The sequence below is a fragment of the Phalacrocorax carbo genome, chromosome 31 (assembly GCF_963921805.1).
Source record: "Phalacrocorax carbo chromosome 31, bPhaCar2.1, whole genome shotgun sequence".
NCBI classification, from domain to species: domain Eukaryota; kingdom Metazoa; phylum Chordata; class Aves; order Suliformes; family Phalacrocoracidae; genus Phalacrocorax; species Phalacrocorax carbo.
Window position 1 is genome coordinate 79,406 of NC_087543.1, and position 11,604 is coordinate 91,009.

Sequence of the window (11,604 nt, forward strand, 5' to 3'; positions counted from 1 at the left end):
GGGGTTTGGGAGGTCATGGGGGGTTGGGGGGGTTTGGAGGTCCCTGGGTTTATGGGGGGCTCAGGGGGGTCATGGGGGGTTGGGGGGTTTGGGGGGGTCACTGGGTTAAAGGGGGGGCCTGGGTGGTGGTGGTTGGCCTGCTGGAACGTATAGATCCCACTTGGGGGGGCAGACCCAGCCATTGGGGCCGTATAGAGCCTATATGTGGGGCAGACCCAGCCATTGGGGCCATATAGAGCCTATATGTGGGGCAGACTCAGCCGTTGGGGCCGTATAGAGCCTATATGTGGGGCAGACCCAGCCATTGGGGCCATATAGAGCCTATATGTGGGGCAGACTCAGCCGTTGGGGCCATATAGAGCCTATATGTGGGGCAGACCCAGCCATTGGGGCCGTATAGAGCCTATATGTGGGGCAGACTCAGCCGTTGGGGCCGTATAGAGCCTATATGTGGGGCAGACTCAGCCGTTGGGGCGTATAGAGCCTACGTGGGGCTGACCCAGCATGTGCGGGGTAGATAGAGCTTATCTGGGGCAGAGGGAGCCCATATGGGGCTGATAGAGCCATATGGGGCTGATGAAGTCCATATGGGGCTGATAGAGCCCGTGTGGGGCTGACAGAGCCCAGTCAGGGCAGGGGGAGCCTCTATGGGCCGTATAGAGCTTATATAGGGCAGGTAGAGCTCATGTGGGACAGACAGAGCCCCTATGGGCCATATAGAGCTGCTATGGGGCAGGCAGAGCCCAGAGAGGCCGTATAGAGCCCTTATGGGGCAGGTGGAACCTATGTCGGAAGTGTAGAGCCCTGTGGGGCAGGCAGGGCCCTATGGATCAGTTTTGGGGCAGGCAGAGCCTGTATGGGCCATATAGAGCCTCTATGGGGCAGATGTGGGGCAGGCAGAGCCTGTATGGGCTGTGTAGAGCCTCTATGGGGCAGATGTGGGGCAGGCAGAGCCTGTATGGGCTGTATAGAGCCTCTGTGGGGCAGATGTGGGGCAGGCAGAGCCCCTGTGAGTCCATAGAGCCGCTATGGGGCAGATGTGGGGCAGTCAGAGCCCCTGTGTGCCCTACAGAGCCCCTATGGGGCAGATGTGGGGCACGCAGAGCCTCTGTGGGGCAGATGTGGGGCAGGCAGAGCCCCTATGAGCCCTATAGAGCCCCTGTGGGGCAGACGTGGGGCAGGCAGAGCCCCTGAGGGCCCCATAGAGCCGCTATGGGACAGATGTAGGGCAGGCAGAGCCCCTGTGGGCCATATAGAGCTGCTATGGGGCAGATGTGGGGCAGGCAGAGCCCCTATGAGCCCTATAGAGCCCCTGTGGGGCAGATGTGGGGCAGGCAGAGCCCCTGAGGGCCCCATAGAGCCGCTATGGGGCAGATGTGGGGCAGGCAGAGCCCCTATGAGCCCTATAGAGCCCCTGTGGGGCAGATGTGGGGCAGGCAGAGCCCCTGTGGGCCCCATCGAGCCGCTATGGGGCAGCCGGGGGATGCTGAGTCACCCCCTGCCCAAACCGCTGACTCACCCTCGGGCGGCGGCCGCGGGGCCCGATCCGGGCCAGCCCCCCACACCCCCCCCACCCCCCCCGTGCCCCACGGCGGAGGGGAGCCAGCGGCGGCGGCCTCACCCCACAGGGTACGTGGTGACGGTGCTGGTGCGGGATCGGGCCCGGCTGCCCGAGCGGCTCCGCCCCGCCCGCGTGGTTCTGGGGGACGTGCGGGACCCCGCGGCCGTGGGCGAGGCCGTGCGGGCCAGGACGCCGTCATCATCCTCCTGGGGACGAGGGACGACCTGGGTACGGCGGCAACGGGGGGGCCCCGCCCCGGCACCCCCCAACCCCGGCACCCCCCGCCCCGGCACCCCCCGCCCCGGCACCCCCCAACCCCGGCACCCCCCGCCCCGGCACCCCCCCGCCCCGGCACCCCCCGCCCCGGCACCCCCACGCCCAGCACCCCCACGCCCCAGCACCCCAACACCCCCATGCCCTGACACCCCAAGACCCTGCGCCCTGACACCCCAACACTGCAACACCCCGCGCCCCACACCCCGGCACCCCCAAGCCCCAGCACCCCAATATCCCACAACCCTGCACCCCAACATTCTGCACCCCAACACCCCAACACCCCATACCCTGACACCCCCGCGCCCCACACCCCCGCGCCCCGACACCCCGGCACCCCGACACCCCGCACCCCCACACCCCACACCCCGCACCCCGACACCCCCGCACCCCAACACCCTGACACCCACGCCCCGAGGGACCTGCCTCCTGTCATCCCTAATTTTGGGGGACCCCATCGCCCTGGGCCCCCACGACCCCCAGGACCAAGCACCTGAAGCCCTCCATCACCCCCAAACTTGGGGGGCTGCCCCATATCCCCCCCAATCACCCCCAAACTTGGGGGGCTGCCCCATATGCCCCCCAAAACCATGGAGGGCTGCCCCATATCCCCCCCAGTCACCCCAAAACTTGGGGGGCTCCCCCATATCCCCCCCAAACCATGGATAACTGCCCCATATCCCTTCAATCACCCCAAAACTTGGGGGGGCTCCCCCATATCCCCCCCACGACCCCCCAAACTTGGGGGCTGCCCCCTAACCCCCCCTTCCCCCCGCCCCCAGGCCCCACCACGGTGATGTCCGAGGGCACCAGGAACATCGTGACGGCCATGAAGGCTCACGGCGTCCGCAAGGTGGTCGCCTGCCTCTCGGGTGGGTACCCCCCCCCCAGAAAAACCCCCCAAGCCCCCCCAAAATATGGGGTCCCCTGCTCTGACCCCCCCCCCAGCTTTCCTGCTGTGGGACCTGCAGAAGGTGCCCCCCCGGCTGCTGCCGGTGACCGAGGACCACATCCGCATGCAGAGCATCCTCCGGGATTCGGGGCTCGACTGCGTCTACGTCATGCCCCCCCACATCGCCGGTACGGGGGGGGGGACCCCAAAAATACACCCCCAAAACAGCCCCCCCAAAAACACCCCCCCAAAAACCAGCCCCACCCCAAAAAATCCCAGCTCAAAAATGGGGGCGGGTGGGGGGTGTTGGGCAATTTTATTCCTGTATCCCGCCCCGTCCCCGTCCCAGCCCATCCCTGCCTCCCAGTATGTCCAGTATGTCCCAGTATGTCCAGTATGTCCCAGTCCGTCCCAGTCCGTCCCCGTTCCCCATTGCACCCTCCACCCCACGGCACCGCCACCCCCCCCATTATCCCAGTATCCCCCATTATCCCAGTACCTCCCCAGTATCCCAGTGTCCCCCATTTCCCAGTACCCCCCATTATCCAGCCCCCCCCATTATCCCAGTATCCCCCATTATCCCAGTGTCCCCCCATTATCCCAGTGTCCCCCCATTATCCCAGTACCCCCCATTATCCCAGCCCCCCCCATTTCCCAGTGTCCCCCTATTATCCCAGTACCCCCCATTATCCCAGTACCCCTCCCATTTCCCCATTGCACCCCCATTATCCCAGTACCCCCCCATTTCCCCAGTGTCCCCCCCATTATCCCAGTACCCCCCATTATCCCAGTACCCCCCATTATCCCAGTACCCCCCATTTCCCCAGTGTCCCCCCATTATCCCAGTACCCCCCATTATCCCCCCAGTCTCCCCCAGCCCCCCCAGTATCCCCAGACCCCCAGTGCCCCCTGCCCCCCTGGTCCCGCCAGTCCCCCCATCCCCCCTGTATCCCCCAGCCCCCCCAGCTCCCCAGTATCCCCCAGCCCCCCCAGTATCCCCCAGACCCCCAACCCCCCAGTCCCCCCCAGTCTCCCCATCCCCCCTGTATCCCCCAGCCCCCCCAGTAACCCCCACCCCCCCAGTGCCCCCCGCCCCCCCGGTCTCCCCCAGTCCCCCCATCCCCCTGTATCCCCCAGCCCCCCCAGACCCCCCAGTATCCCCCAGACCCCCCAGACCCCCATCCCCCCTGTATCCCCCAGCTCCCCCAGCCCCCCCAGTATCCCCCAGACCCCCCATCCCCCCAACCCCCCAGTCCCCCAGCCCCCCTGTATCCCCCAGCCCCCCCAGCCCCCCCAGTATCCCCCAGCCCCCCCAGTGCCCCCCGCCCCCCCGGTCCCGCCAGCAGCCGTGACCCGGCGCCCGCCCTGGCAGGGGACCTCCCGCTGACGGGGGATTACGGGGTGTCGGTGGGGGCTGCGGGGGCTCCCGCCTCATCTCGGCGCCCGACCTCGGCCACTTCCTCCTGCGCTGCCTGCGGACCCCCGCCTACGACGGGCAGAGCGTCCACGTCTCCCGCGAGTACCCCAAGGCCTAGGGGAGCCCCCGGAGACGGGACCCCCCGAAATCCCCCCGGCACCCCCTGAAAGCCCCCCGAACCCGGCCCCCAAATCCTCCGCAAACCCTCCCCCAAAATCCTCCCAAATCCTCCCTGACCCCCCAAATCTCCCCAAAATCACCCCAAAGCCCACCCCCAAATCGTCCCCCAAAGCACCCCAAAACCCTCTCCACCCCCCAAAATCACCCCAAAATCCTCCCCAAATCACCCCCAAAATCCTCCCCCAAAATCACCCCCAAAATCCTCCCCCCAAATCACCCCAAAGCCCACCCCCAAATCGTCCCCAAAGCACCCAAAACCCTCTCCACCCCCCAAAATCACCCCAAAATCCTCCCCCAAATCACCCCAAAACCCACCCCCAAATCGTCCCCAAAGCACCCCAAAACCCTCTCCACCCCCAAAATCACCCCAAAATCACCCCAAAACCCACCCCCAAATCGTCGCCCAAAGCACCCCAAAACCCCTGACCCCCAAATCACCCCAAAACCCTCCCCCAAAACCCTCTCCACCCCCCCAAACCACCCCAAAATCCTCCCCAACCCCCCAAAATCACCCCAAATCCCCCCAAAACTCCGAAAATCCCCCCAAACCCACTCCCAAATCACCCCAAAATCCCCCCAACCCCCCGAAACCCTCCCAAAACCCACCCCAAAAATCACCCCAAACCCTCCCACAAATCCTCCCACAAAATCACCCCAAAATTCTCCCCAAAACCCCCCTGATCCCCAAAATTTGCCTCCAAAATCACCCAAAACCCCTCCCCACCCCAAAAATCACTCCAAAGAACCCCCAAAATCACCCCAAATCCCCCTAAAACCCTCAACATCACCCCAAAATCCTCCCCTAAATGCCCCCCAAATCCCCCCAAAACCCACCCCAAAATCCCCCAAAGCCCCCCAAAATCCCCTAAAGCCCCCCCAAATCATCCCCAAGACCCCAAAAATCCCAAAATCCCCCCTTAAACCCTGCCAAAATCCCCCAACCCCCCCAAATCCCCCCAAAATTAAAGTCCAGCTTTTCCCCCACCCGCCCTTTTCCCTTCGCTGCCCCCCATTAATTGGGGTCTCCCCTAATTACCCCCCCCGCGTCGTTAGGCTTAAGGGGGGCAGAGTTGGGGGGCTGGGGGGGGGGCCTGGGGAGTCTGGAGGGGGGCCTGGGGGGTCCTGTGGGGCTGGGGGGGTTCTCGGGGGGTGGGGTGGGGCTGGGGGGCGGCCTGGGGGGCTGAGGGTCCCCTATGGGACTGGGCGGGGCCTCTATGGGGCTGGGGGGGCTCCTGTGGGGCTGGGGTCCCCTATAGGACTGGGCGGGGCCTCTATGGGGCTGGGGGCTCCTATGGGGGCTGGGTGTGGGGCTGGGGGGTCTGGAGGGGGTCCTGGGGGGGGGCCTGTAGGGCTGGGGGGGGTCCTGGGGGTGTGTGTGGGGCTGGGGGGCTCCTGCGGGGCTGGGTGTGGGGATTGTGGGGGGAATGTGGGGCTGGGGAGACTCCTGTGGGGGCTGGAGGTCCCCTATAGGACTGGGCGGGGCCTCTATGGGGCTGGAGGGGTCCTATGGGGCTGGGGGCCGGCGGGGGTCCCCGTGGGTCCGCCCCGCCCCCCCCCGCTGAGTCCCCGCGCACTCATCGCACCCCCCTTTTCCCGCGGGCGCCGCCCCCCTTCCGCGCGCCGTATGCAAATAACCCCTCCGCGCCGCCACCAATCAGCCGCGAGCGTGGGCGGGGCCTCTCCCTCCCCGGCGGCGCCCTTACCCCGCCCTTCCCGTATGCAAATAACCCTCCCCACCCGCCTCACGCGATTGGGCCGCTCTGCGGGGGCGTGGTTTAACCGGAGCGGGGGGGGGGGGGGGGCGGGATAAAAGCTTGTTATTGGCTGCGCGCCGCGCTCCGGACCCCGCTGATTGGCCGGTGTGTAAATGAGGGCGCCCTGAGGCCGCGGTGTGTGTCAATAATTTGGGGGTACCACGTCCCGTGTCCCCCCCCCCAAAAAAAAGGGTCGCCCCTCCCCCACAAAGGGGGCTCCCCGCTTCCTTTTTGTGGCCGGCAGCGCCCCCCAGAGGCGCGGAGGACCCCCACAGCTACGCCCCCCCCACCCCATACACACTCCAAGCCACGCCCCCTCCGGCTGCCGCCGCGCTCTCTGCCCTCCCTCGCCCCGCGCGCGCGCGCGCGCGCCGGCTGCCCCCCTCGCGCCGCTCCCGCCGCCCCGCGATTGGCCCGTGGCCTCGCGCCGCCGGGTGAGAGACCCCCCGCCCCCCGGCGCGCGCCGCCTCAGTCTCCCCCGGAGGGTCGGGGGAGACGGACGGGGGGGGGAGGGAGCGCCGCCGCCTCCCCCCGCCGCTGCGGGCGGGACCCGGGGGGTTTTAGGCCTCGGCTTAAGGCCTGGGCCTGGCTTTGGGAGGCGGGAGGGTCCCCGTCCGTCCGTCCGTCCCCCGCCTCGGGCAGGCTCCGGTTCGCCGCTTCCTTCTCGGCGGTCGGGCGGTCGGCGCTGACGGGAGTTGTAGGCCGCGGGGAGGGGCTGGGGCCTGCCCAGAGGTGAGGGGGGGGACCGGGATGGGGGTGGGGGGACTGGGATTGGGGGGTGGGAGGCGGGGGGTCTGCAACTCCCAGCGGCCCCCGCGCCGAGGGGAGGGAGTTGGGGCTTCGGGAGCGGGGTTTGGGGGGGCCTGGGGCATCCTGAGGGGGTTTTAGGGAGGCTTCAGGCTTTGGGGGGCTGAGGGAAAGCCCTGGAGCTTTGTGAGGGGGCTTTGTGGGGGCCTGGGGCATCGTGAGGGGGGGTTTGGGGGGAGCCTGGGGCATCGTGAGGGGGGGCTTAGGGGACTGTAGGCTTTGGGGGACTGAGGGGAAGCCCTGGGGCTTTGTGAAGGGAGTTTGGGGACCCTCAGGCTTTGGGGGGCTTGGGGGGGCTGGGGCATTGTGAGGGGTGTTATGGGGAGCTTCAGGCTTTGGGAGACTGAGGGGAAGCCCTGGGGTTTTGTGAGGGGGGGTTTGGGGGGAGCCTGGGGCCTGGGGGGGCCCTGGAGCATCATGAGGGGGTTTAGGGGGGCCTCAGGCTTTGGGGGACTGGGGGGGCTTAGGGGACCCCCTGGGGCTTTGTGAGGGGGTTTGGGGGGCCCTGGAGCATCATGAGGTGGATTTGGGGGGGCCCTAGAGCTTTTGGGGGGCCCTGGGGCTTTGTGAGGTGGGGGCTTGGGGGGACCCTGGGGGTTTGGCAGGGCTGGAAGAGGCCTGGGGTTTTGGCGGGTCCTAAGGGGGTCCTTGGGGCTGTGGGGGAGTCTGGAGCTTTGGGGGGCCTGGGGGGGGCCTGGGGCATTGTGAGGGGGGGCTTAAGGGGGACCCTGGGGTTTTTTTGGGGGCCCTGGGGCTTTGTGGGGGAGGCTTGGGGGGGCCTAGGGCTTCGTGAGGGGGCGCTTAATGGGGGGTTGTAGGGCTTTTGGGGGGCTGGGAGAGGCATGGGGCTGTGGGGGAGTCTGGAGCTTTGGGGGGCCTGGGGGGGGCCTGGGGCATTGTGAGGGGGGGCTTAAGGGGGGCCCTGGGGCTTTGTGGGGGAGGCTTGGGGGGGCCTAGGGCTTCGTGAGGGGGGGCTTAATGCGGGGTTGTAGGGCTTTTGGGGGGCTGGGAGAGGCATGGGGCTGTGGGGGAGATATTTGCGGGGGCCTGGGGCTTGGCGGGGGGGGCTTGGGGAGCCTGGAGGTTTGGGGCGTGGGGGGCCCTGGGCCTTTGTGGAGGAGTTTGGGGGAGATGCTGTTTGGGGGGGCAGCAGTGCCATGAAGGGGCTCCCCCCAGCAATGAAACCCCCCACTCTTTTGGGGGGGGGGGGCAGATAATCGGGATGGGACAGGACACCCCCAGCCCTCCGTCCCAGGGCAAACTGCACGTTTGTGCCAAGTTTTTCCCCTTTTTTTTAGGAATTTTCACTAAAAATGTGCCCCCCCCCGCGCAGATTTGGGGGTGGGTGGGTGAGGAAGACCCCACAGTGTGAAGGCTTTAACCCACCCCATTAAGCTGGTCCCCAAATCCCCTCCCCCCAGTTTATTAATACCCTTTATTTTCCCTCCCTCAGCGCTCGACGGGGAGCTCGGAATAAACCTGCGACGGCAGCGGCGCTCTGGGCAGGTAACCCCCACCCCACCCCAAATTTGGGGGGGCAAACGGACATTTTGGGTGCAACAAGGCTCCGAAAAGTGGGGGGGGACACACTCAAAGACACCCCCCCCAATGATATTTGTGTGGGGTAATTATAAATCCTCACTTTATTAAGATTAAACTTAGTTTTTCCCCCCAAATTCGCCTTTAACAATATCCCACGAGGATTATTTTCTTTAAAAGGGGGGGGGACACAACTAAAAACACCCCAAAACCCCGCCATGGCCCCCCCAAAAAACCAGACAGGGTTTATCCAAAGCCCAAGCGCCGCGGGATTATTCCCTTTGTCCCCGATATACGCGGGATTTGGTTGAGCCGAGGGCGGGGGACGCCCCCAGATCCCCAAAAGGTGGCGTCAGGTTTGTTTTCCTCTTTGTTTTGCCTAAGAATGGGGGGGTTCTGTATGATTTTTGGGGCGCGGGGGGCGGGGAACTGGTGCAGGTGCCACGTTGGCGGGAATTCCGTTGGGGAAATAATAATAAATAACAATAATAATAAAGGAATAAAACCCCGAGCGTCGCAAAGCTCCCAAGGTCGGCGCAGCAATTAAACACGGAGTAACGAGGCTATTATACCTCCCCCCACCCCCCCAGGTTATCGAAGGCGTAATTTGGGGGGGGGGGGGGGGAATTATTAATTAAAAGCCTCGTCGCCGCGCTGGCCCTGACCTATTTGCGAGGCGCCGCTAATGAGGGCGTCCTCGCGAGGGGCCGGGTGACGTCCCGCCTGTCCCCACGTCCATTTCACCCCAAACCGCCCCCCAAAACCCCATTTTACCCTTTTTTTGGCCCTACCGAGGCCGTCAGTCCACTCCGGTGCTGCCTCGCTTCTTTTTTAAGGGAAAAAACACATTTTTTGGGGGTTCCCCAGGAGCCCGTCGGGGATTCGGCCGCGCTTCCCCACCTGGTTTCCACACGTCGGTGCTCGCCGCTCCCTTTATCTCTTCACGGTGGCTTTTGGGGATCGCTGGGAGCGGTTTGGGTGTTTATTTATTGGATTTTAGGGGTTTTTTTAGTAGTTTATATTTACTTCAAGCCTTTCGCAGTGGCACCGTTGCCGTTCCCGCCTCCCTGCCCCTTCCCCCGCCTTCCCTTTTGATTTTTAACCTCAGGGTTAAGGATTTTTTAATTTTTTTTGGTCTTTTGGAGGAATTAAAATCCCAAATCCCATGGAAATCCTGATAACAGCGCCGGGGGTTGAAGCCCTCGAGGCTCGACCCCGTTTTTAACGCCCTTCCCTGTGTTTCGGGAAGTCGCCCGCGAGCCCCGCCCCTTCCCTAGGTGAAACTTTAAACCATTTCTTGCTCTTTCATGTATTTTTTTTTTTGCTTTAATCCACAGTTTCTCCTCAAATTCAGAACCGGGGAACGCCGGAGGAACCTCCCAACTGCTTCTTCCTCCCGGTAAGGAGCTTCGCGTCCCTCCTCTTCATCGCGGCTGTTTCATCAGGCGGACGCTGAGTCGGCCAGAAACCGACGTTCCCTCCGGGCGAGGGTTACATTTAATAAAAAAACCAAAGAAAAAAACCCCAAAAAAATAGATTTAACCCCTAAAAAAAAAAATAAAATCAGATTAAACCCAAGGACGGGGCCAAATCCCGGGGCGGGGCCGCGTCTTAACGAGCTCCCTCGTTCCGGCTGCTAATTTATTAAAATATCCCGATGTTTTGACCAACCCCCGGCCTCGGGCGCTGCCGTCCCGGAGCGCGACATCCCGAGGTCTGCGCCTCGGCACATCCCCGCAACGCAGGCGAGTAGGAATTTGTCCGTGTTTGTGGCTGTGCCGAGGTAAAAAAAAAACAAAACCAGAAAACCTAATTTTTTGCTTAATTAACGTTAATTAAGCCGTCTCCATCAGATAAAGCGCGGGTGGTGGGGGGGGACACAACGGATCCGCGCCCCGACGAGGTCCTTGGACCGGGATTTATCCCCTTTTTTTGTCCGTGGAGTGAGCGAACAGCGTCTTTTTTTTTTTGCCCCGTAATGGGGATTATTTGGCTTTAATCACCCCTTAATTAAGCGCAAAGTTGCCAACCTCTTCCCTTAATTGCTTTAACTAATTTCTTCTGCTCGGCCATTGGTTTTAATCTTGGCTCGTACCTGGAGCCGGGATTGCCTCGGGAGGAGCGTTGGGAAAGCCAGGGTGACCCTGGCTAAACCCCCTCCCTTCCCTAAAACATCATTTTAAGGCTTTCAACCCCAAAAAAATCCTGGGATAACTTTATCCCCCCCCCAAAACTGTGCCTCCGCAGCGTAGCTGCGCTGAGAAAGGGAGAAGGAACTGGCAGTGAATTTTGGGGTGATTTTGCTCCGCTTTGGGGTCGAAGGGTTGGAAAACTGTTGTTATTTTTCATGGGCGGGGTCGGACTTTCTCCCCTGGCTCAGGTCTCGGCTAAGGAGGGGTTAAAAACTGACGCTTAATTTATCAAAAGCTTGTGGTTAATTATTAAAACATCTTTTTTTCTCGTTAGCTGGGAAGGGCTGGGTCTTGCTTATCCCGCAGCTCCGGAACAGCAGGATTGGGTTTAAAAATCCCAATTTTGGGTTTGCCTGAGGGGCCGGAATTAATTCTTTTAAGCCTTTTCCCTCATTTATTACCCCAAAATTCCATCTGCGGGATACAACGAAGCTCCCGGCCCGGCCTTTATCCCCGCGCCGGGATCTCTCAGAGGGATTCGACCTGATTCGAGGCCGTGCGGGATGTGAGAATCGGGACAGGATTCCCTAGGCCAGGCTCTGCTTTGGTTTAAATCCCTAAATCCAGGCGTTCTTCCCCTTCCCGTCGGATTTTTTCATCCAAATTCCAATAATTTGGAAGTTTGGGGAAGGGAAGGAGAGCGTCTCTCTCCTACCAGGCGCGGCGGAGCGGGATGCGCGTGGATTTACGGGTTTACGAGATTAATCTGACCCGACCCCCCCCCAAATTTCCAGGTTATGCTGGGCTTTATTCATCTCTTCTGAAGGTTTTTCTTTGCCCGACTGGCTCCGGGAGCGGGATTTTTATCTCCATCCCAAATCGGGACGGGCTGAGGAAGAACTGGAAAAGCATCGCCCTCCTCTTCCTCCTCCCACCCTGCAAGGCGTAGAGTTGCCTCGATTTTATTTATATTTTATCTTTAGGGAGAAATTTTCCTTATTTTGAGTCGTTCCTCCCCAAATTAAGTGAATAAAAAGGGGTTTTGGAGG

At 62.6% G+C, this 11,604-nt stretch overlaps 1 protein-coding gene and 1 long non-coding RNA gene across 2 annotated transcripts in view; both read left to right on the forward strand.

Annotated features, from left to right (window-relative positions):
• The window catches only part of BLVRB (biliverdin reductase B), an 8,563-nt gene extending 4,159 nt beyond the window's left edge, over positions 1-4,404 (forward strand). Inside the window, 4 exon segments of the mRNA XM_064437412.1 lie at positions 2,617-2,706; positions 2,783-2,914; positions 4,099-4,134; positions 4,137-4,404. Of these exon segments, the coding sequence (XP_064293482.1) occupies positions 2,617-2,706; positions 2,783-2,914; positions 4,099-4,134; positions 4,137-4,261 (383 nt within the window). The 3' untranslated portion in view covers positions 4,262-4,404.
• A 4,002-nt stretch (positions 4,405-8,406) lies between these two features.
• LOC135310232 (uncharacterized) lies at positions 8,407-11,571 on the forward strand. The gene is made up of 3 exons (XR_010370398.1): positions 8,407-8,779; positions 9,761-9,822; positions 11,539-11,571. It is a non-coding gene; the product is annotated as an uncharacterized LOC135310232 (long non-coding RNA).
• The last annotated feature ends 33 nt before the right edge of the window (positions 11,572-11,604 follow it).